At 38.1% G+C, this 24,969-nt stretch overlaps 1 protein-coding gene across 1 annotated transcript in view; it reads left to right on the top strand.

Moving 5' to 3' along the window:
* CEP95 (centrosomal protein 95) overlaps window positions 1-24,969 on the top strand; it is a 40,916-nt gene that overhangs the window by 15,572 nt on the left and 375 nt on the right. The window contains exons 7-19 of the mRNA XM_044247622.1: window positions 1,643-1,762; window positions 2,301-2,494; window positions 5,426-5,538; window positions 5,700-5,829; window positions 6,453-6,606; window positions 17,517-17,656; window positions 18,472-18,558; window positions 19,630-19,759; window positions 20,586-20,755; window positions 20,871-20,945; window positions 22,116-22,268; window positions 24,224-24,370; window positions 24,658-24,729. Of these exons, the coding sequence (XP_044103557.1) occupies window positions 1,643-1,762; window positions 2,301-2,494; window positions 5,426-5,538; window positions 5,700-5,829; window positions 6,453-6,606; window positions 17,517-17,656; window positions 18,472-18,558; window positions 19,630-19,759; window positions 20,586-20,755; window positions 20,871-20,945; window positions 22,116-22,268; window positions 24,224-24,370; window positions 24,658-24,729 (1,685 nt within the window). The remainder of the gene's footprint in view (window positions 1-1,642; window positions 1,763-2,300; window positions 2,495-5,425; window positions 5,539-5,699; window positions 5,830-6,452; window positions 6,607-17,516; window positions 17,657-18,471; window positions 18,559-19,629; window positions 19,760-20,585; window positions 20,756-20,870; window positions 20,946-22,115; window positions 22,269-24,223; window positions 24,371-24,657; window positions 24,730-24,969) is intronic.

Here is a 24,969-nt window from a genome sequence, read left to right as displayed (position 1 = left end):
TGATTTGGCTACTACATGTTATGCTATTCTCACCACAAGTATAGCTACCATTTGTTATCACACATTATTATAATACCATTGACTATATTCCTTCTGTTGTACCTTTCATCCCTGTGACTTAGTCATTCCATAACTGGAAGCCTGTATACCTTCCACTCTACTTTACCCATTTACCCATTCTCACTACTTCCTCCTGTATAGAAACCATCAGTTCTCTGTTTGTGGATCTGTTTCTTTTGTTGTTCATTTGCTTTGTTTTTTAGATTCCATATGTATGTGAAATTGTACTTGTCTTTCTCTGACCTATTTCACTTAGCATCATACTCCCTAAGTCTCTCCATGTTGTAAATGGCAAGGTCTCATTCTTTTCTATGATGAAGTAATAGGTGTGTGTGGGTGTGTGGGTGTGTGTGCACGCGCGCGCGCATACACGTGTACACCACTTTTTCATTTATCAGTGGACTCTTAGATTATTTCCCTATCTTGGCTATTACAAGTACTGCAATTGGGATGCACATGTATTTTCAAATTAGTGTTTTTTCCTTTGGGTAAATACACAGTAGTGGAATTACTGAATCATGTTTTTCTATTCTTACTTTGTTGAGGAACCTTCATACTGTTTTCCGTAGTGGCTATACCAATTTCCGTTTCCATCAACAGTGCACAAGAGTTCCTTTCTCTTCACGTTGTCAGTGCTTGTTATTTCTTGTCTTTGTCAGTGTAGCCATTCTGACAGTTATAAGGTGGTATCTCATTGCAATTTTGATTTGCATTTCCCTTGATAATTAGTGATGTTGAGCACCTTTTCTTGTGTCTGTTGGTCATCTATATGTTTTCTGTGGGAAAATGTCTATTCAGGTCCTGGGCCCATTTTTTAATCTGGGTTTTTCTGGTGTGTTGAGTTACATCAGTTTTTTAAAAATATATTTTGGGGATTAATCCTTTATCAGACATATAAATTGCAAGTGTCTTCTTCTGTTTAGTAGTTTGCCTTTTCACTTTGTTGATGGTTTCTTTCACTGTGCAGAAGTTTTTTATTTTGGTATAGTCCCAATAGTTTATTTTTGCTTTTGTTTCCCTTGCCTCAGGAGACCTGTCAGAAAAATGTTACTAAAGCTGATGTCAGAAATATTACTTGCCTGTGTTTTCTTGGGGAAGTTTTATAATTTCATGTCTCACATTTAGTTGTATAATACATTTTGCAGTAATTTTTGTGTATAGTGTGTTGAAGTACTCCAGTTTCACTCTTTTGCATGTAGCTGTCTACTTTCCTACATCATTTATTGAAGAGACTATTTTCCCATCGTATATTCTTACCTCCTTTGTTGTAGATTAATTGACCATATAAGCATGGGTTTATTTTTGGGCTCTCTGTTCTGTTCTTTTGATCTTTTTTCTGGTTTTGTGGCACTTGTTTTTCTAAAGAAAAGTAGTATGACATAAATCTTTACTTTTAATTTGTATTAGTGGGTCTGGATCTTCCTCTCTCCTAGTTACTAAAAGTAATGGATAGTTTGAGCAATCAGGCACAGTTCAGTGATTGTCATTTGTGAGATTTTTATCCCCTGGGTACAGAACTCTTGGTTTTTAGTATAATAATTCAGCAACAAAAAAATTCTACCTTTAATATTTTCTTTTCTAGGTGCCAAAGGCCCTAATGAAATGCAGTCCAAAAAAGCCTCAACCATATCGTATGAAGAAGTGTTGCAACCTCCCTTATCTAGTTTTTTGTCCAAGAACAGAACATCCTTTGTTGAAGACAGTGAGTAGTAGTGTGTTGTTAGTGAGTTAGAAACAATAGTTAGTTCCTGGAACAATTTCTGTTGCTATTAGCCTTTTTACTTTTGTTGCTCTATACTTTATATGATTATTTTGGTTTTACATGATCATATCTGTAAATGTTTGCTATTAATTATAAGCTCTGATTTCTTAAAATGTTTTTTGGTTGCATGTTTTACCTCCACTCTTTTATTACCTAATATTTTTTTAAAGACTTCAGTACAGTATGAGTCTCTATTACATTAGTATATGAGTTTGTGGTCTTCAAATTATTAGGGAATGATAAAATACATTAATTTGAAAAATATTCTCATTTCTTACTGTTCTCTCTGGGATTTTACTTAGTATTACATAAAATCATTGTAAATGTCTAACAAGTTTTATAACCTGTGGACGAACCATAATTTATGTAGCTATTCTTCAAGTCAGTTAGGTTTTTAGTGTCTGTAGGTATGTGTATATATTAAATGATGTATTTCTTACAGTTTTATCTTATTGTCCACTTTATTTTTGCCAACCAGTGGAAATTCCTTCTGTGGATGTGATTCCAAGTGCTAGGAAGCTAGGGGAGCCTATTCGATCAGCTATTCCTTTACATCCACCCTACCACCCTTCAGAGCCTCGAGCACCCTGTCCCATAGGAAAAGAATACTTGCATTCAAGTCACATCTCCCCTGCCATGAATTCTACTGGAGAGGACACAGCATTTTCTGTGGTAAGTGGAAAAACTTGCTTATAATTAGATAGAAGTCTCTAGATCTAAGGAGGTCTCTGCTAGAATAGTAGTCAGGGATACCCTGCTAATTAGAACACTGTACTTCTGAAATTTTACCTCTGCATATATCTGCATGTTCTGACTCTAAGGCAGTAGGGATGATTGTATAAAAAGGCAAATATTAAAAGCTAATGTGCATTATGTGTTCATTTTGTATCATGCACAGTTGTAGATATTATACACGTATTGAATAATTTACTCCTCACAGTAGCTATGGGGTAGGTATGATTTTTATTTCCTATGAGGAAGCTGATATAAAGAGATTAAATATTTTGTCTCAGGTCGTACACAGCAACTGTAGAGTCAGGATTTGAACTTGGTATTCTAGTTTCAGAACCCATATTCTATGTCCTTACTTAAATCACTTAAACTTTTGTAAGTATAAGAAGCTATAGGGGCACCTGGATGGCTCAGTTGGTAAGTGTCTGCCTTCAGCTTGGGTTATAATCTCAGGGTTCTGAGATCGAGCCCCACATCCGGCTCCCTGTTCAGTGGAGAGTCTGCTTCTCCCTTTCTCTCTCCCTCTGCCGCTGTCCCTGCTTGTGCATTCTCTCTCTCTCTCTCAAACTCTTTCAAATAAATATATAAAATCTTTAAAAAAAAAAAAAAAAGGGTGGGGAGAGGGATGCCTGGGTCAGTTAAGTGTCTGCCTTCGGTTCAGGTCGCGAGCCTAGGGTCCTCAGATCAAGTCCTGCGTCAGGCTCCTTGCCCAGCAGGGAGCCTGCTTCTCCCTCTGCCTGCTAATCCCACCTGCTTGTGCACACATACATACTCTGTCTCTGTCTCACCCTAACAAATAAAATCTTAAAAAAACAAGTATGAGGAACACTCATTCATATTCCTATTACAGTGTGAACTACTATTAATACCTTGGCCTATTTGCTTCCACTCTTCTTTAAAAAAAAAAAGTCCCTTTTTTGTTTTTTTTGTTTTGTTTTGTTTTTAAGATTTTATTTGACAGAGAGAGAGTACAAGTAGGCAGAGCAGCAGGCAGAGGGAGAGGGAGAAGCAGACTCCCTGCTGAGCAGGGAGCCCTATGCGGGGCTCAATCCCAGGATCATGACCCGAGCCAAAGGCAGCCGCTTAACCGACTGAGCCACCCAGGCGTCCCAAAAATCCCTTTTTGTAAAGTTATCCTGCCCCTATCCAATAAATGAACAGCTAGGGATATGCAAAAGGTAAATTTGTAAACAATGATACATTCGCATTATTAAAAATTCAAACAGTGCATAAAAAGTGCAAAGATGAAATAAAGATCATTAGCATTAGGTGGCTATATTCTTTGAAACATTCTGTGCATCTGTTTCAGATAGGAGGGTGGATAGATAAAAGGGATCATAGGTTAATGGTTACACTTGGGAGAGTTTTAGGAGAGGATGGTAGAGCTTTTGATTGCTGGTAATATTCTATTTCCTAACTTGAGTGACATGTAAGTGGGAATATTCATTTTGAAATAATACTTGTCCAGGACATTTAAACTTCAATAAAAATTTTTAAAATGTGATTGTATTATAGTTGTTATTTACTAAAAAGTGTTTAATTTTACTTTGGTAGAAGAGAAAGGTAAGTGAAATTGAGAGATTCTTAAACACCAAATGCTTCTTCATAAGATTTCCTCTGAGATTAAGAAATAAGTTATTAAATGAGGTGCCTGGGTGGCTCGTCTGCCTTCAGTTCAGATCATCATCTTGGGGCCTATGATCAAGCCCCACATTGGGCTCTGCACTCATTGGGGAGTCTGCTTGGGGATTTCTCTCCCTTTCCCTCTGTCCCTTCCCCACTGCATCCCCCCGAGCCCCTGCACACTTGCACCTGCTCTCTCTCTCTCTCTCTCAAATAAATAAATAAATAAATAAATGTTTGAAAAAGAAATTGTTAAAAACATTGAGTTTATATTCATATTTTAGAAGATTTTATCTTTATTTCGATTTTGGACAGTTTCTGTTGACTTTTTAATACCAAAGAGAATGATTTTAATACACTTGTGATTTATTCATTTTTTTCATTGTCCACGTGTAGCTGTAGCCCCTAAATTTTCATATTTGAGAACACCTCACCTGCCTTTATATTTGAATACACCTCACCTGCCTTTATATTTGAATGGCTCTCTGACCCACAGTTTTTATCTGAGTACAAGTTTAGAGACATTGCTCTTCCATTCCTTTGGTATTAAGGATCAAGAGAGTATTTTGACAATTTTTTTTTTTTTGAGAGAGCGAGTGAGTATGAGCAAGGTGTGGAGCGGGAGGAGCAGAGGAAGAGGGAGAGAGAGCAGCTTAAGCAGGCTCCACCCCCAGTGTGGAACCTAAAGCGGGGCTCAATCTCCTGACCTTGAGATGATCTGAGCCAAAATCAAGAGTCAGATGCCTAACCAATTGAGCCAACCCAGGCACCCTGACAAATGTGTTTGTTTTGTTTTTTTGTTTTTTTTTTAAAAGATTTTATTTATTTGACAGAGATCACAAGTAGACAGAGAGGCAGGCAGAGAGACAGGGGGAGGCAGGATCCCTGCTGAGCAGAGAGCCCAATGTGGGGCATGATTCCAACCCTGGGATCATGACCTCAGCTGAAAGCAGAGGCCTTAACCCACTGAGCCACCCAGGCGCCCCACAAATGTGTTTTTAAAAAAGTAAAACAGGGGTGGAGGAGCATGCAACTCTTGATCTTAGGGTCGTGAGTTTGAACCCTGCCAACAGGCTCAAATGTTGGGTGTAGAGATTACTTAAATAAATGAAAAAACTTTAAAAAAAAAAAGTTAAACATGGAGAATAAAGGGACTTAGCTTTGTGCCACATATCCCCCCCCCCCAAAATGTTTCTATGTGCCATCTTTTGTAGCTTTTTCAAATCAACTCTCTTTTGTTTTTAATAGGAATCAGATAATAAAGTTGTCTTAACTTCAGAGTTGACTAAAGATAGCAAACAGGAAATGTGTTCAGCTCAGATCCAAGGCCCTAGGACAAGGAAGTTTCCCAAAGGAAAAAGGTAACATTATTGCAGTCTGTTTTCAGACCCTTTGCAAAGGCATTTGAAGAAAGGAGTATACTCTCCAGACTTAGCTCTGAAGACCAGTGTGAAATATTTGTTAAAAGCATGCATCACAGCACATTTGGCTACTTAAATGTCACATGGTCATTTTATTACAGATATGAAAGCAGACCTGCACTCTCATCCTGGGATTCAGTCCTCTCCCAGAGGCCAAGAAAGAGATTAACAGAACAAGAATTACATGCAGTTTCTGAGAAACTCTCTCAACGGCTCTCTGAACTAGATTGGGCAAGTCTTATTTTTTATCTATATTGAGTTTGCCATAGTTGGTGAATATTAAAGTGATCTAATTGAAGATGAACGCTAAGCTAAGGCACCAAAATTAGTTGTGTCTTAGTTACTGTGAAAATGTTCCATAAATCAGGCAGGTAGGACATAGGATGAGAAGTCATCTCTTACTTAGCCTTTCATGATATAACCAAATTTGGTATGGATTTATCCTGATTTTTACTTAATTCTGATGAAAACTAATCATTTAACTGATTACATTAAAATCTTTATTTTAGATACACCTAAGACAGATTTGGTATAAAATTAGATTTTGTATAAAATTAGATCTCTTGATCCTCACAAATCCAGTATTACAATTTGGGGGTATCATTGAATAAATGTATTAAATCCTTTTGTGATTTACTATAAAGTTTACTGACACTGTATAGTCCATAGCACTGATATATACCCTTCAAAAACTAAATGTGCATAAGCATCTGATAGTTATTAGTACCTAATTATGAGAAGAAGCTTTTTAAAGATTCTATTTTTCCAACTTGTATTCTGCTAAAATCAGTGAAAGATGTTGAAAAGTGTTTGCTAAAATCAGTGAAAGATGTTGAAAAGTGTTTTTTCAATAGATGTTAAAAAGTGCCCTGGGTGATCGAATTAAAGATAAGACCGACTCTGAAGAAGACGGTATTGGAAATGAAGAGATGGAGAGTAGGAAGGATGAATCCCTGTCTCAGCACAGTGACAGCATCATGGAGTATGGGCCAAAGAAGCGAAGGCCAGGTACTTATCCCAGAGAAGCCAGGATAAGGATGTCCGAGGGATCCGTTTAGGGACTTCTATTTGTTTATGACTGGGTTTCTTATTTTAAATATTTCAGAAATATATAAAAGGTGAAAAAATATATCTTCACCACCTAAAAGGAGATGCTAGTAATTATATATGCTTTACACCTTTTGAATTTAAAAATAAGAGTTGAAATCCCCTCTGTCCTCCCCACAGTCCATTTTTCCCCTCCTTCAAAGAAACAACTCTCTCAAAGTTTATATCTTTTATACCTGTTTTTGTTTTGTTATTTTATTCAGATACAATTGACATACAACACTGTATTCACTGAAGGTGTACAGTATAATGATTTATTTATAGGTTGATTGATATTGATATAAATGATTGCCTCAGTACGTTTAGTTAACATTTATCACTTCACATAGTTACAAGTTTTTTTCTTAAAACTTTTAAGATGGGGGCGCCGGGGTGGCTCAGTGGGTTAAAGCCTCTGCCTTTGACTCAGGTCATGATCTCAGGGTCCTGGGATCGAGTCCCGCATCGGGCTCTCTGCTCCGCAGGGAGCCTGTTAACTTCTCTCTCTATCTGCCTGCCTCTCTGCCTACTTCTGATCTCTCTCTCTGTCACATAAATAAAATCTTAAAAAAAAAAAAAAAAAAACTTTTAAGATGGGATTTTTTGCAACTTCCAAATATGCAGTATGTTAACTATAGTCACCACGCTGGACATTATATCCCCAGAACTTCTTTATAATTGAAAGTTCGTGCCTTTTGATCACTTTCACTCCCACCTCTGGTAACCACCAGTCTGTTCTCTGTATCTATGAGTTTGGTTTTTTTAGATTCCACGTATATATGAGGCCATACATTATTTGATTTTTTCTGTCCGACTTACTCTCACTTAGCATGAGGCCCTCAAGGCCCATCCATATTGTCACAGATGGCAGGATTTTCTTTTTTTCCTATGGATGAATAATATTCTCTTATGTATTTTTCTTTATCCATTTATCTGTAGATGGGCATTTAGGCTGCTTCTGTATCTTGGCTATTGTAAATAATGCTGCAGTGAACATGGGGGTACATGTATCTTTTAGAGGTAGTGATTTCTTTTCACTTCTGGGTACTCAGAAGTATCACTGGGTCATATGGTACTTCTAATATTTTGAGTGACCTCTGTACTATACTACATAGTGGCTGCACCAATTTATATTCCCCCTACCAGTGTACAAGGATTCCCTTTTCTCTCCATTCTCTCCAACTCTTGGTATCTCTTGTCTTTTTTATCATAACAATTATTCTAAACCTGTAAGGTGACATCTCATTGTGATTTTTATTTTGATTTCCATGATAATTAGTGATGTTGAGCCTCTTTTCATGTACTTTTTTTTTTAAATAAGATTTATTTATTTATTTATTTAACAGAGATCACAAGCAGGCAGAGAGGCAGGCCGAGAGAGAAGGGGGGGAAGCAGGCTCTCTGCCGAGCAGAGAGCCCTTCGGGGCTTGATCCTAGGACCCTGGGATCATGACCTGAGCCGAAGGCAGAGGCTTTTACCCACTGAGCCACCCAGGCGCCCCTTCATGTACCTTTTTTGGCCCTTTGTAGGTTGTCTGGGAGAAACTATCTAGTTTCTCTGCCCAATTTTTAATTGGATAGTTTTGGGGTTTTGTTCTTGTTGTTTTCCTATTGAGTTGTATGAGTTCTTAATGTATTTTGGATATTAATTCTATATCATATCTGATTTGCAGATATTTTCTCCTGTTAGGTTGCCTTTTCATTTTGTTGATAGTTTCCTATGCTGTACAGAAGCTTAATATTTTCCCATTTGTTGATTTTTGCTTTTGTTGCCTTTGCTTTTGGTATCAAATCCAAAAAAATCATTGTCAAGACCAGTGTCAAGTAGCTTTTACCTGCTATCTTCTTTTAGGAGTTTATGGTTTCAAAGATCTTACATTCAGATGCCTAATTCATTTTGGTTGATTTTTGCATATGGTGTAAGATAGGTTATAGTTTCATTCTTTTGCATGTGGCTGTCCAGTTTCCCCAGTCCCATTTATTGAAGAGACTCTCTTTTCCCCCTTGTATACTTTTGGCTCACTTGTTGTAAATTAATTGACCATATACGTGTGGGTTTATTTCTGGGCTCTGTATTCTATTCTGTTGATCCTATGTGTCTTTTGTGCTAGTACTATATTGTTTTGACAGTATAGCTTTGTAATACAGATTGAAATCAGAAAGTGTGATGCCTTCAGCTTTGTTCTTTTTCAGGATCACTTTGGCTATTTGGGGTGTTTTATGATTCCATACCAATTTTGTGATTGTTCTCTTTCTGCGAAAATACCATGGGAATTTTGAAGGGATTATACTGAGTCCAGATGAATTTGGGTAGTATGGGCATTTTAACAATATTAATTCTTTAAATCCTTGAGCATGGAATATCTTCCCATTTATTAGTGTCTTCTTTTATCAATGTCTTAAACAGTTTCAGTATATAGGGCTTTTATTTTCTTGGTTAAATTTATTTGTAGGTATTCTATTCTTTGTTAAATTATCATTCAAGTATAGTTAACATATAGTGTTAATTATTTTAAGGTATATAGTATAATGATTCAATAATAATGCTGTACATTTTCTCAGTGCTCATCAAGATAAGTATACTCTTAATCTCCTCTGTTTTACCCATCCTCCACCTCCCCTCTGGCAACCACCGGATCTCTGTATTTGAGTCTGTTTTTTTTATTTCTTTTTTTGTTTCTAAATTCCACATGTGGGTGAAATCATTTCTCTTTTTGATTTTTTTTAACTTAGCATTCTACTCTCCAGGTCATCCCTGTTGTTGCAAATCAGAAGATTTCTTTCATTCTTTTTTATGGCTGAGTATCTTTTAAGCAATTGTAAATGGGATTGTTTTCTCTTAGCATATAGTTCTTAGCATATAAAAAGCAACTGACTTTTGTATACAGATTTTTATATCCTGCAACTTTACTGAGTTCGTTTATTCTAACAGTTTTTGGGTGGGGTCTTTAGCATTTTCTATAACTACTGTAGTGTCATCTGCAAATACAGAGTTTTATTTTTTCTTTTTCAATTTCAGTGCCTTTTTTTTTTTAAGACTTTATTTTTAAGTAATCTCTACACTCAAGATGGGGCTCAAACTCACAACCCTGAGATCAAGTCACATGCTCCACAACTGAGCCTGCCAGGTGCCCCTGAATGCATTTCATTTCTTTTTCTTACCTAATTGCTCTGGCTAGGATTTCCTCTACTGTGTTGGATAAAAGCAGTAAGAGTAGGTAGGCATCCTTGTCATGTTCCTGAAATTAGAAGAAACACTTTCAGCTTTTCACCATTAAGCATAATGTTAGCTGTAGGCTTATCAGATATGGCCTTTATTATGTTGAGTATATTCCCTTTATACCCAGTTTATTGAAAGTTTTTTCCCTGAATAGATGTTGAATTTTGTTAAATGCTTTCTCTACATCTGTTGAGATGATCATATGTTTATTCTTCATTTTGTTAATGTGGCGAGTCACACTGATTTGTAGATGTTGAACCATCTTTGCATTGGAATAAATTCCACTTCATGATGGTGTTCATGATTCTTTCACTATACGGTTGTATTCATGGGAGTTTTCGGTGGCTCAGTTGGTTAAGTGTCCAACTCTTGCTTTTGGCTCAGGTCATGATCTCAGGCTAGTGAGATCAGCCCTGGCATTGGGCTCCATGCTCAGCAGAGTCTGCTTCTCTCCCTCTGCTTCTCCCCCTGCTCATGCATATACACATACACATACTTTCTCTCTCTAAAATAAATGTTTAAATATATACATACACACACACGTACACACAGTTGCATTCATTTGCTAATATTTTGTTGAGGATTTTTGTATCTATGTTCATCCATATTTATTTTGAATCAGTATTCATCATTATGCCTGTAATTTTGTTGTGCTTTCCTGTCTAGTTTTGGTATCAGGGTAATGCTGGCCTTCTAAAATGAGTTTGGAGCTATTTCCTCCTCTTCCATTTTTTGGGAAGAATTTTAGAAGGATTGGTATTAATCCTTCATTTTTTTTTTAAAGATTTTTTTTTTTATGACAGAGAGATCATAAGTAGGCAGGCAGGCAGAGGTGGGGGGTGGGGGGGGTGGGGAGCAGGCTCCCCGCTGAGCAGAGAGCCCAATGCGGGGCTTGATCCCAGGACCCTGAGATTATGACCTGAGCTGAAGGCAGAGGCTTAACCCACTGAGCCATTCAGGTGCTCCAGGTATTAATTCTTCTTTAAATGTTTGGTAGAATTTACCAGTGAAGCTATCTGGTCCTGGACATTTTAGTTTGTTGGGTGGTTTTTGACTACTGACGTAATCTTACTTGTAAATAGTCTGTTCAGATTTCTTTTTCTTCATGGTTAATTCTTGGTTTGATGTTTTTAGGAATTAACCCATTTCTTATAAGTTGTCCGATTTGTTGGCATAAAATTGTTCATAGTAGCTTATGATCCTTTGTATTTCTGTGGTATTTATTAGTTGTAATGTCTCCTTTTTAATTTCTAGTTTTACTTGAGTAAAATTTTTCCTTGATTAAGTCTAGCTAAAGATTTATCTCAATTTTATCTTTTAAAAACAAGCTGTTAGTTTCACTGGTCTTTTCCCCTTTTTTGGTGTTTGTTTCACATATTTCTGTTCTGATCATTGTTATTTCCTTTCTTACAACTTTGGGCTTCTTTTGCTTTTTTTTTTTTTTCCCTAGTCTCCTTAAGGAGTAAAGTTGGGTTGTTTGAGATCTTGTTTCTCTTTTTTTCTTCCAATTTTATTGAGATAGAGTTGACATACAGCACTGTGTATGTTTACATATGATGACTGGATTTACATATCTTGTGAAATGATTACCAATAACTAATTAACATCCATTATCTACAGATAGAAGAAAAAGCAAAAGTTGATTTTTCCCTTGTGTTGAGAACTCCAAAGATCTACCGTAACTTTCAAATATGGCAGAGTTACCTATAGTGATCATGATGACACTATATTCCTAGTACTAATTAATCTTATAACTAAAATTTTTTACCTTTTGACCACCTTCATCACATTCCTCCCCTCACCTGCCTCTCATAACCAGAAATCCAATATTTTTTTGTATGAGTTTGCCCCCCCCTTTTTTAAGATTCTAATTATAAGTGGTTTCTTATAGGTCTCATGTAGACCCTTTATTTGTGAGATGATACAGTAATTCTCTCAAGGTCCATATCCATGTTGTCACAAATGACAGATTTTCTTCTTTTTTTTGATTGAATTTATTTATTTGCCAGAGAGCACAAGCAGGGGGAGCAGCAGGCAGAGGGAGAAGTAAACTCCCCACTGAGCAAGGGGCCTGATGCGGGACTCAATCTGAGGAACCTGGGATCATGATCTGAGCAGAAGTAACTAACTGAGCCACCCAGGCACCCCAGATTTTCTTGCTTTTTATGACTGAATAATTCATCCATCACTTAATGTGTTCATATCTTGAGTATTGTAAATTCTGTTATGAACATGGGATAGCAGATAATCTGTACCCCAGTGTTTTTGTTTTCCTTGAATATATTCCAAGAGATAAAATTGCTGTATCATATGACAAATTGTATTTTTAATTTTTTAAGGAACTTCCATACTCTTTTCTATGGTGCCTGTACCAATTTACATTTCTACCAACAGTGTATAAGGGTTTTCTTTACTCCATAGCCTCTCCAACTCAATTTATTTCTAGTCTTTTGGTGATAGCCATTCTAATATTCTAATAAAGTGCTATTTCACTGTAGCTTTAGTTTGCATTTCTGTAATGATGAGTGGTGTTGAGCACGTCTTCATGTACCTGTTGGCTACTTATAAATCTTCTATGGAAAAATGTCTATTCCATTCTTTTGTCCGTTTTTAAATTTGATTATTCGGCTTTTAGCTATTGAGTTCTAGGAGTTCTTTATATATTTTGGATATTAACCCTTTATCAGATCTGTAATTTGCAAATATTTTTTCACATTCCTGAAGCTTTCTAGTTTGATGTAGTCACACTAATTTTTTTTATTTTGTTGCTTGTACTTTAGGTGTCATATATCTTGTTTTTTAATATATGCATTTATCACTATGAAATTCCATCTTAGAACTGCTTTTGCTACATCCCATAGGTGGGTTTTTTTTTTGTTTTTTTTTTTTGCCTGTTGTATTAAACAAACGGGTTCTGTTTTATTTTAGAGCAGGCTTGTGTGACTAGGGGGTGGTGGGAGAGGGAAAGAGGGGAGAGAGCATTCCAAGCAGGCTCCACACCCAGCATGGAGCCCTATGCAGAGCTTGATCCCACAACCCTGAGATTATGACCTGAGCTGAAATCAAGAGTTGGACACGTAACTGAGACACCCACGTGCCCACTACATCCCATAGTTTTGATGTTTTATTTCCTTGTCCATCTGAAGATATTTTTTTATTTCTCCTTTGATTTTTTTCTTTGACCTTCTAGTTGTTCAATAGTATATTGTTTAATCCTTATATATTTGTGAATTTCCCAGTTTTCTTCTTGTAAATGCTTTCTAATTTTAAGCCACTGTGTCAGAAAAGATGCTTGATATGATTTCAATCTTCTTAACTTTATTAAGATTTGTTTGGTTGCCTAACATATGATTGGTCCTGGAGAAAGTTCCTGTATGCTTGCAAAGAATGTATATCTGCTGCTTTGGGATAGAATGTTCTGTAAATGTCTGTTAAGTGTCTGTTAAGTGTCGTATTACTATTTTCTCCTTTCTATTTCAGGTTTATTAATATTCACTTTACATATCTACATACTCCTCTGTTTTGTGCATACTTAGCAATGTTAAATACGCTTTATGATTTGTTCCTTTTATTATATAATGATCTTTGTTTCTTGTTACAATCTGTCTTAAAGTCTGTTTTGTCTGATAGAAGTATAGCTACCATAGCTTGCTTTTGGTTTCCATTTGTGTGAAATATCTACTTCACTTTCAAGCTGTGTGTGTCCTTAAAGTTTGAATCTTGCAGTCAGCATGTAGTCGTGTCTGTTTTTTAATCCATTTAGCCACTCTCTTTTGATTGGAAAATTTAGTCCATTGACTTTTAAAATAATTATAATTGTCAGTTTAGTGTTGCTGTTTTGTAATTCCTCTGTTCTCTTGCTTTGTGATTTGATGATTTCCTCTATGCTTAGTCTTCTTTATCTTTTGTGTATCTGTTATAGGCTTTTGCAAACCTATAGTAGGTTTGCAAACCTAAAACCTAAAGCCTATATAAAACGTCTTCTAGTATTCTAAGTTGATAACAAATTAGAGTGCATACTAGAGTTCTACATTTTTACTTTTCCTGCTCCCATACGTAATTCTTAATGTCATAATTTACATCATTTTACCTTGTGTAGCCATTAAAAAATTGTTATTTTTGCTACTTTTGTCTTTTAACTTTCATGCTAGATTTATACGTGATTTACCCACCAGTTACATTAGACTTCTCTGAATCTAACTATATATATTTGCGTTTGCCAGTGAGATTTGTACTTTCATATGCTTTCCTATTACTAAATAGCACCCTCTTATTTAAAGAAGCATCTTAAAAATTTCTTGTAAGGCTGTTCTAGGGTGAATGAACTCTGCTTCAGCTTTTGCTTGTGTGGAAAACTATTTCTCCAGTTCCAAAGGACAATTTTGCTGAGTCAAATAGCTTTTCTTGGCAGTTTTTCTCTTTCAGCACTTTGAATATATTGTGCTGTTCCCTTTGGGCCTGAAAAGCTTCACCTGAAAAATCTAAGGATAGTGGTATGGGGGTTCCCTTGTACATACCAAGTTGTTTTTCTCTTGTTACTTAAAAGATTCTCTCAAATTAAATTTGACTATTTATTTATAATGTGTGTTAGTGTGGGGTCTTTGGATTCATCTTATTTGAAAGTTTCTGGGCTTCCTGGATCCGGATGTCTGTTTCCTTTACTGAGGTTAGGGGAGTTTCCAGCCGTTATTTCTTTGAATTGGCTTTCTGGCTTTGTTTGCTCTCTTATCCTGGGACCCTTATAGTGTATGTATTGGTCCACTTGCTGGTGTCCCACAAATCCCTTAAGCTATCTTCTCTCTTTTTTATTCATTTTTCTTTTTGCTCCTCTGTCTAGATAAGTTCCACAGTTCTGCCTTTGAGTTTGCTAATCTTTTCTTCTGCTTCATTTAGTCTGTTGATCCCCAATATTGAATTTTTCAGTTTAGTTACTATATTTTTAAATTATGTGACTGATAATTTTTTATGTTTTCTCTTTGTTGAGATTCTCATTTTGCACACAGATGGTTCTCCTGATCTTGGTGAGCATCTTTCTGACCACCATTTTAAAGTCTTCATCAAGTTAGAGTCCTTATCTCTGTTTCACTAAGGTTTATTTGACTTTATCTAATTCTTTTGTTTAGAATGCATTCTTCTTTTTCTTCCTTTTTCTGTCTCTGTTGGCCTCTGTGCACTAAGTAAAACAGCCACTCGTCCAGTCTTCAAGGAGTAGTGCCTGCCCCTAGCTCTTGGGTGTCTGAAACCTTTGTGATAGTCCAAACTGCCGCCTTTGTTCTTAATGGCTCCCAAAAGATGAGGGTGTGCCAAGGCTCATTTCAGTGTAGGTTTTTTTCCTCATTCACCTGAGGTATAGGAGTCTTTCAGCTAGTTTCTGGATTCCCTTCTGAGGGAACTATTCCATGTATAGCTGTAGATTCAGTGTGTCTGTGGGAGGAGGTGCATTCAGGAGCCTTTGTATTGCCATCTTAAACTGGAACCTTCTCATTTCTGTTTTTGTATGGTAACAGCTCATACTTACTTACAAATGATACTGTGTTATTCTGCAACTTTTTTCTGTTAATTTTTTAAAAATCTGTGTTGATATTTACAGATCTAGTTCATTCATTTTTATTAAGTTCCACTTGTATGAAAATATGTATCACCATTTCCTCTATTGCAGGACATATAGGTTGCAAAAGTGTAGTTATGAAAAGTAGAAACAGTGAACAACTGTAACATGGGCAAAGATTTCTCTAGAATTTTAGGCCACCTGGCTGGCTTAGTTGTAGAGCATGGGACTCTTGATCTCGGAGTTGTAAGAGCATGGGATTCTTGATCTCAGGGTTGTGGGCTGTAAGTTTGAGCCCCATGTAGGGAATATAGCTTACTTTAAAAAAAAAGAAAAGAAAAGAAAAGAAAAAAGTTTCCATAGGCTCTCCATCTAGTAGAACTGCTTTTCACTACAAAAATTTTTTTTTTTCCTCTTGATTGTTTCATCTTCCTCCCCTTAAACTTTCCCAAGTAATTGCTAGGTAAGCCTCACCTAGTAACCTACATGTTTCCCTTCTATACACATAAACATATCCCATTTTGAAAACTCACTGTAAGTCAAAATGTTATTTTCATTGGATCTTCAATGAAAAGAATACATTATGAATGTCCTAAAAACATCATTTAAAATCAGTTGTGCAAGTCCATTTTTCTTAATATCTTACTTTATTATGATTTATCTATTTTAGAGAGAGAGGAGGTAAGCAGGCCAGGAAAAGGGCTGAGGAAGAGGGAGCATCTCAAGCAGACTCCCCACTGAGCCTGGAGCAGGACACCAGCTTACTCTTAGGACCCTGAGATCCTGACCTGAGCCAAAACCAAAAGTTGGATGTCCAAGGGACTGAACCCCGCAGATGCCCCAGTCTTATTTATTATTATTTTTTAAGTAATCTCAGTGCCCAACATGGGGCTCAAACTCATGACCCCAAGATCAAGAGTTGCATGCTCCACTGACAGACCAATCAGGCACCCCCTTAATGTCTTATATTTGAAATTAATTTGAAAGATTTGAATTAAAAGAGTGAAAAAATAAAAAGCTTAAGGAAATTTGAATTTTGGGGGAAGGTTTATCTATAAAGATATCAAACTAATTTTCTTAACCTTAGAATTACTCACTTCTCTGAAAAGACAGGAGTCTACCTCGACACAACTAGCAGATGCCCAAGTACAACTAAAAACAGTGGAACATAAAACTGTTTATGAAGTGACTTGTTAGATCTCTTAGGCAGTATGGAATTAGGGGTAACTTAACTACATAAGGAAAAATTGGGACTACTTAGAAAATGCTGAATTATATTAACCTTTTCTTCTAAGCATGCTGCTTTATAAGGGTAAGATGTAGACGTACTTATATCCTACCTCCTCAGGACCTAGGTAGGTGTAAAAGGATAGACCCACGGCTTCGATGATTCAACATTTTCTTTCTCCAACACCACTTCCTTCCACTTAATTCCACATGTTGCTCCATTTTCAACCCAAAGTTGAAAAGAACCTAAGTGCTTTTTTGAGACTGTATACCTTTGTGTGTATTGGTCAGACTAAACATTACAAATAAATACAAATTAGTTAGGGGCACCTGGGTGACTCAGTCATTAAGTGTCTGCCTTCGGCTCAGGTCATGATCCCAGGGTCTTGAGATTGAGCCCCACATCTGGCTCAGCAGGGAGTCTGCTTCTCTCTCTGACCCTACCTCCACTCGTGTGCATGCTTTCTCAAAAATTTTTTTGAAGATTTTTTAATGTATTTATTTGACACAGAGAGGGAGAGATCACAAGTAGGCAGAGCAGCAGGCAGAGAGAGAGGGGGAAGCAGGCTCCCTGCTGAGCAGAGAGCCTGATGCGGGGCTCAATCCCAGGACCCTGAGATCATGACCTGAGCCAAAGGCAGAGGCTTAACCCAATGAACCACTCAGGCGCCCCTCTTCTCAAAATTTTTTTTAAAAATACAAATTAGTTACAGGAAAGAGTACATTTAGCACATTCACAGTCATTCTTTTTGGATTTGGTAATTTTACTATTTGATTTCCAACTTAACATTTCTGGCTCTATAGGAACTAATGGTACATGTCTCTTCCATGTTTTAGGACTTTCCACGCATAGAAAGCCGCCCTACAGATCTCATTCGCTCTCTCCATCTCCAGTTAACAAAAATACACAGTTCCATATAGAGAGAAAACGTCAGCGAAAGCCAAAAGAAACAGATATTCGCCAATTCCAAGCAAAGGTACATCCCATCTTTGACTATGATTGGATAGCAGGCAATACTGTTTACCTTCAACCAAATACTACAGTGAATGTCCTGCTGATTAAAGGCTTCAGGTGCATTTAATATTCTCGAACTGAGTGGATGGTAGGAGATTATGGGACATAGCTTTTATGTCCCCCCTCCCACCTTTATGGAACCCAAGATTTATACTTGTGATACTCTTAAGAAAACTAACCTTGTCAGATATAACCCAGTACTCAGCGGATTCAAAAAGAGTAGATCAGTGTGGGTTGATATTTTCAGAGAGTGCTTTAGAAAGGATGAGAATTGGAGGTGGATTAAAAGTGATAGGCTAATTGAGTTTCAGGTAGGATTAAAGTGCCAAGACAGGAATGAGAGGAGGTGGTTAAGATTCAATATGGAGAATGTATGATTACCAAGGAAGGCTTTCTGCTGTGGAATAGGGATTTTGAAATGCAGATTAATTTAGAACATGTACATTGTTTGCTATAGTATGTTTTATGATAGTGAAAAACTGAAATTAATTCAAATGTCTTATAATAACATGTAACTTCCATTCAAGGAACTATGAAAGTAATAAAACCAGAGAACAAAAAATGCAGTTTTGGGTTATGTCCCAATTACATGTCTGTTAAGTATGTTTATGTTTATAATGTTTATAATATAATATTAAATATATTTAGGGTAACAGGGACCCAAAAGGAACTTTAAAAAAAATGGAATGACAGAATCTTAGGTTAATTTTTTTCCCTACATTTTCATTTTTATATGCTTTTATTAACTGTAATGTCATATGGCTTTCTCTGCTCTAGGCACTAACTGAAGCATTTGAAAGGGAACTAAGAAGAAATAAAGTTCAAGAGAATATTGGATCTCTAGGAATAAATGAGGAGGAAACAGTGGGTAAAAGTCTCTACTATAATAAATGCAACTTGATCAGATCAGTGGAAAGTACAGAGTTCTTTTTAATTTTTATTTGAAGAAAAATTTTTTAAAAAGATTTTATTTGTCAGAACACACGCAAGCAGGGGGGAGCGGCAGAGGGAGAGGGAAAGACAGACTCCCCGCCTAGCAAGGAGCCCCATGTGGGACTCGATTTTACAACCCTGGGATCATGACCCAAGCTGAAGCAGATGCTTGGTACCAAAAGATTCCAAACACTTTTCCTTCCTGCCCAAAACGCCCATCAGTTTTTAAGAAGTTCTGTTCAGCAGGGGTTTAAAAGATAGTTGGGGGCCACCTGGGTGGCTCAGTTGGTTAAGACACTGCCTTCAGCTCAGGTCATGAGCATAGGGTCCTGGGATCAAATCCCGAATCAGGCTCCTTGCTCTGCAGGGAGCCTGCTTCTCTCTCCACCTCTGCCTGCCATTCTGCCTACTTGTGTGCACAAGTAGATAAATAAAATCTTTCTCTCTGACAAGTAAATAAATAAAATCTTTAAAAAATAAAAGATAGTTGGGGCTGACAGGTTAAAGGGGAATGAGGAGATCCCACTTACTCTGTGCCTGAGTGGAAGAAGCACAAAGCAGACATGTCCATTGCCTTTTCAAAAGGATGGTTACAGAAACTAAGTGAAAACAGGAAAAAGGCTTGTGCTGGAATGTTCATGAACAAAACAGGATATAAAATACAGTATGGTTATAATAAACATTATTTAAGAACCTTTTTAGTTTACATGGAAAAAGTTGTCAAAGAAGCCAGTACATCAAAACATTATTAGTGGTTGTATTTAGGGTGTGGGACTACGTGACTCTGAAACTCAAAAAGGATTCAGTGCTTTTTAAAATGCCGAAGGGTGCCAGAAGCCAAAAGATGCTTTTGACTCAGATAAACACTAACCAGATTTTAGAAATTGGAAGTAAGGTGTTCGGTTGGGGATTAGCTATTTTTTTCAATGTGTAATATTTAAGATAAGGTATGAGAGAGTTACTAGACGTTTATTTGTATTCTGTTTTATGTCTGCTCCTAAGGAAAAAATATACGGAGAAGCTGCTCATAAAGGAACTCCAAAACGTAGTCAGCCCTGGAAGACTTACTCTAGAAAAACCACAACTCCAAGTCCAAGAGGTGGCTTGCCAAAGCCAAATAAAGCAGTTCCAAGTAAGAACCACAAAATTGTACTTTATGGAAAACTGGCATTCTTTGAAAGTGTGTGCTACATTCCAAGGACACAGCACTGAAAACTTAACATCCACCAGTTAGCTGGAGAAAGTTCCTCTTTTATCACTGCCATATGCTAGATTTCTATAAAGAGAAAGATAAAACTTGTAAATAAGGCATTTATTGAAAACTCTTAAAAACCTTCGGAGGCCCAAATATTGGTACCGGAGGCACAAATGGGCAGGACTACCTGCTGCTCCGGCTGCAGCTTCACTCTGTTCACTCACACTAGTTGCTTCTTTGTTTCTGGGAAGTTGGTAGAACCCAAGGGTTGCTCCAAAGCAAGCAGATGTCCCGTCCAGCCCTGTTCTATTGACAGCTGGTGCTAGTGAGTGTTCGAGTCCTGTTACAAGGAAAACGAGGTCATGTGAAATGCCAGGGTTGCATTTCAAACACTGCTGGCCTTCGAACGACATCCCACCAGACAGAGACTTTGCCTCCCAGTAGGGCTGAGGAGTGTTCGGCCACACACAGAGCGTCCACCCCAGTCGCTGAGTCAGCTGAGCAGTTAGGATGGACTTCACCAGAACAGCATGTCATCAGTCAGAATGTTGAGCTGATTCTCATCCTTACCGGTAGTTGGTGTACTCGGATCAAAGGAGTGCAGAAGTTAATGACATATGGTTAGATTTAGTCTCCGGGATCAGAACTGCATCACTTATAAAGCTTTGCTCTACCAGGAAGGTAGAATGAGAGTGCTTATTAAAAGCTATCAGCAAGTCTCTCAGATTAAAGGGTTTTGTGCTTGTTTTGTTTTACCTTGCAGTGAAAGTAAATGAACACAGTCTACTGCCCCTCATGCTGGAGCAATTTCCATTTCTCTATGTTTCTGGCCAAACACTAAGCAAAATGTGGAAACAGCAAATTACACAGGTTGAACAGCTCAAAAAAGATGCATATAGAGAAAATCGATCAAAGAAAAAACTTCAGGATGAAGTAAGTTGACTGTCAATTACGAGCTTAGGAATATAAACCAGAAAGGGGAAGAGCTTATCCTTCAGAATTTAGTGAATAGCAGTATTAACCTTCTTCCTTTCTGTCCCTCTTAAAGATAGAAGAAGCCTTAAAAAGGCATGACCTCCTTACTGCACTTGTCAAGAAAGAATATGAACATAACAAGAGACTGGTATGTTAAGAGCAGGTTGAGTATTACAGTTTTGAGTTTGTAAGTTACATTAATTACTTGTATTTATACAGCTGGGTAATAGATCCACAGACATCTGTCTTTAACACTTGCCTATGGAAGCATTTGAGGCTGTAACCAAAACGGATGAGGGGCAAAGGTGCTAAATACTTTATACAGTTGTCCTTTGGTTTTTATAGTAACATAACGGACATGTTTTCTCTGAGAATGCTAACTTGTATTTGGTCCCACTTACTCAGCAAGGGGCAAGGTTGAGATCTTAACTCAGGTCTGTCTCTGCCTCCACAGCAACTTCAAGGTACCGGGCGGGGGTGTGTGTGTGTGTAAGCTAGTGTCGTTTGTCCTCTCTGACCTAAGCTCACAAGCAGAGAACTGAGCTAGTTTAACACCCTCCCTTCTGATTTGGATTGAGAATTATACAGAGAACAGCATCTTCTGTTGAGTATAATGGAGAGGACAGAGGTCAAAGACAGCATGTCGTAAGAAGGGATTTTAAAACTCTTGGTTGAGCTTTGCGCAGTGGCCGTATGGTAGCCAATGAGGTTTACCAGACGCGCGATTATTGCTAATGAAGACTCTTGGTTGAGATAAGCAGTGAGAAGTATACTACTGAACAATTTCAGACAAAGGGGAAGCTCTCTGAGAATCTGCATGTGGTACTTCCGGGGAAAAGAGAACAAGCATCTGACTGGATACCTTGTTGAGGGGCTTTATGCACATGACCTCATTTCATTTTCACTACTTTGTAAGATACTAATTTCCTTAGTTTTGACATAAATACTCTTGGTATAACTCAGACTTTGCTTGAGAGTCAGAATGGCTTTTTTCTACTCCTTTTAAGCTTGCATCTGGGTGTGGCTTTAGGTGACCCCCTAGGGGACACGGGAGATGAGATGTGCAATTCCACCAAGATCACATACAGCAGTCATGGCTCACTGGGGTTGCCTTCTGGACTGATGATGAACCTCCCAACACCCGGAAGGCTTCTGGGGTTAACATTTTGTCAGAGTCTATGCCCACGTATTAGGCCACTGGCCCCGCATGCTTGGCTCACTCCTTGAAGACGTCGTGATGGGGAGTGGGGCAGCTAAGAATGCCAGAGTCTGTCTTCCTCTTGTCCTTACTACCTCTTTTTCACTTTCCCTTTCCCAGCAAGACTTCAAGGACCGCATTCATAGGCAGAAGTTGACACAGTCAAAGATAACAGAAAATCGGCAGCAGATTGTCCGTGCCCGAAAATACTATGATGATTACAGAGTTCAGTTGCGTGCAAAAATGATGCGAATGAGGACCCGGGAAGAAATGGTAAATACAGGTTTTTGTCTCTTGTTTTGAAGATCGATTGACTGACTGATTTTAGAGAGAAAGGGTGAGGGAGTGAGCGATGGGGAGGGGCAGACTCCCTACTGAGCTCCGAGGCCGCTCTTTCTCATGACCCCGAGATCATGACCTGAGCCAAAAATCAGAGGTCAGATGCTTAACCAACAGTCACCCAGGTGCCCTGTGAATATAGCTTTTTTGCAACCCTGTCAAAAGGGTGATTTTTATCTGTTAGCTTTCAGGACTACCTTCTTTGTGACTCCTGGCCCAGTTTGCATCCAAAACCCAAATGTAAGTCTTAAAGTGCCGGCTGTGAGAGGTTCAGCTTGTCCATGCCTCGTTTTGTTACCTGCATGGTACATTCCAGTCTGCTCCCAGTCTCCGGTGCCCTCATTCCCTCTGACCTGTGTCCTCCAGTGCAACTGCTTCTAGGGGTTTGAGAATGTGTTAGAAGGGACAGGGACTTAAGGTGTGACTAGATGACCTGGATTCCACATAAAACGGGGAAAGGAGTGTAGGACGAATGCTCTGTGAAGTATTTCTCCACATTATTTGTTCTCCCACCCTCATCAGGCTGAAATGCTTAATCTTTTGGGATTCCAAACTGGCGGTAAATTGCATCTCTAGAGTAAAACATTAAGGTAATGACAGTTAACGGGCATACTCCTGTCATCCTCAGTTCTAGAGGATACTGAGGCTTTGAGAGGTTACGTAACTTGACTAAGGTAACACCGCTGACTAATGACAGCATGGCTGTAAGGACAGTGGGCATATCTACCTCCTGGGAGTAATTTGTTTTCCTCCAGCCCCGTTTGAGGATAACCACCTCACCTCGGTTGTGCACATGTGTAAATGCACCATTTGTTTCTTCTCTGGCTCGGGTTCTTCCCTTATATATTGGCTGCTTGAGAACTGAAGAATTTGGGGGATACAGGAAAGGATGCTAAACACCACTGGTCATTAAGTAAGTACAAATAAAAACTACAATGGGAAACCACTCACTAAAATGGCTTTAAAAAAAGAAAAAGGTGTTGGCAACGATATGGAGAAGTTACAGCCCCTCACGCAAGGCTGGCAGAATGGCACAGCCACTTTCGATCACAGTCTCCCAGTTCGTCAGAAGATTAGCCTGGCTACCCTGTGACTCCGTAATTTCACTGCTAGGCGTACAGCCACACAAGTAACCTGTGTACAGTAACCTACAGCAGCTTTATTTATAAAACGCAAAAAGAGGAAAAAACCTCAATGGCCCATCAACTGATGGATAAACAAAATGTGTTAGTCCCATATCACAGTATTATGTGGCAGTGAAAAGGAATGAACCTTGAAAACATGCCGAGCTCTGAAGCGCTCAGCTTCTAATTCCCGGAAGAAAGAGTCCTCGTCGTGAAAGAAGCCAGATACAAAAGGCCACATATTTTGGGATTATAAGAAATAACCCAGATTAGGCAAATTTAGAGATATAGAAAGTATTTTAGTGGTTGCAGGGGGTGAGTGAGTGACCACTGATGGGTATAGGGCTTCTTTCTGAAGGGATGGTGATGGCTGCACAACTCTGAATATATAAAAATCTGTTGAATTCTACCTCTTAAAAGTGTGAATTTTGTGGTATGTGGATTATATCTCAGTAAAGCTGTTACTTAAAACTGAAATAGAGGGGCACCTGGGTGGCTCAGCCGTTAAGCGTCTGCCTTCAGCTCAGGTCATGATCCCAGGGTCGTGGGATTGAGCCCCACATCAGGCTCCCTGCTCTGCGGGAAGCCTCCTTCTCCCTCTCCCACTTACCCTGCTTGTGTTCCCTCTGGCTGTCTTTCTGTCAAATAAATAACATTTTTAAAAAACACAAAACTTTGTGAAATACAATCAGTAGAGTTGGACAAAATGCTTCTAATTCTTCTATGGAAGTTCGGCATAACTTTATTTTTCTAACTAAACGACAGATATTTAAGAAATTGTTTGAAGAAGGTTTACAAATTCAAAAGCAAAGATTACGAGACCTAAGAAACTATGCCAGAGAAAAACGAGCTGAACAAAAGATACAGCACCAGAATGAACTAGACTCGATGGAGAACTACTATAAAGACCAGGTGAGCTCACTGTTGCTGGTTCACATTCTCACGTGCTTCATCCTGACCACCTTGTGTCAAAAATCAGCTTATTCTATTTTATGAAAAACCTCCACAGAGTAACTCAGCCTGTCAGTACACTGGTCAGACTGACTATTCATGATAAGCTAGTACTTGGCCACAGTACAGACTCTCTCTGTTACCCTATTTCTATTAAAATAAAGATTTTAAGTCTGAACATTATATATCGCAATTGTTAAATTTGGGCTACAGGATAAACATTCGGGTTTTTTTTCCTCTCTACACAGTTTTCATTGCTGGCAGAAGCCATATCACAAGAACGTCAGGAACTCAAAGCCAGAGAGAAATCCCAGGCCCAGGTAATAATTAACAGGATAGAAATCATTGATTTACATTTTTAAGAATTAGAAAACAACTGTATTACATCTGTGATCCCAAACATTTATTCTGTGGTTAATCCTATAAGTAGGATTTATCGTGTATTAACTTTACCTGTTCAGTCTCTGTAAGAAGGACTGCGTAGTTATTAAAATTGCAGAAGCTTGAGGAGCTGGAAGGTAAAGGGGGAATAAAAATGGACGGGGGCCTGGACAGATGTT

Source organism: Neovison vison, chromosome 5 (genome assembly GCF_020171115.1).
Source record: "Neovison vison isolate M4711 chromosome 5, ASM_NN_V1, whole genome shotgun sequence".
Classification (NCBI taxonomy): domain Eukaryota; kingdom Metazoa; phylum Chordata; class Mammalia; order Carnivora; family Mustelidae; genus Neogale; species Neogale vison.
Note: the sequence above shows the minus strand (reverse complement) of the source record. Positions and strands in the feature narration are given on the sequence as shown.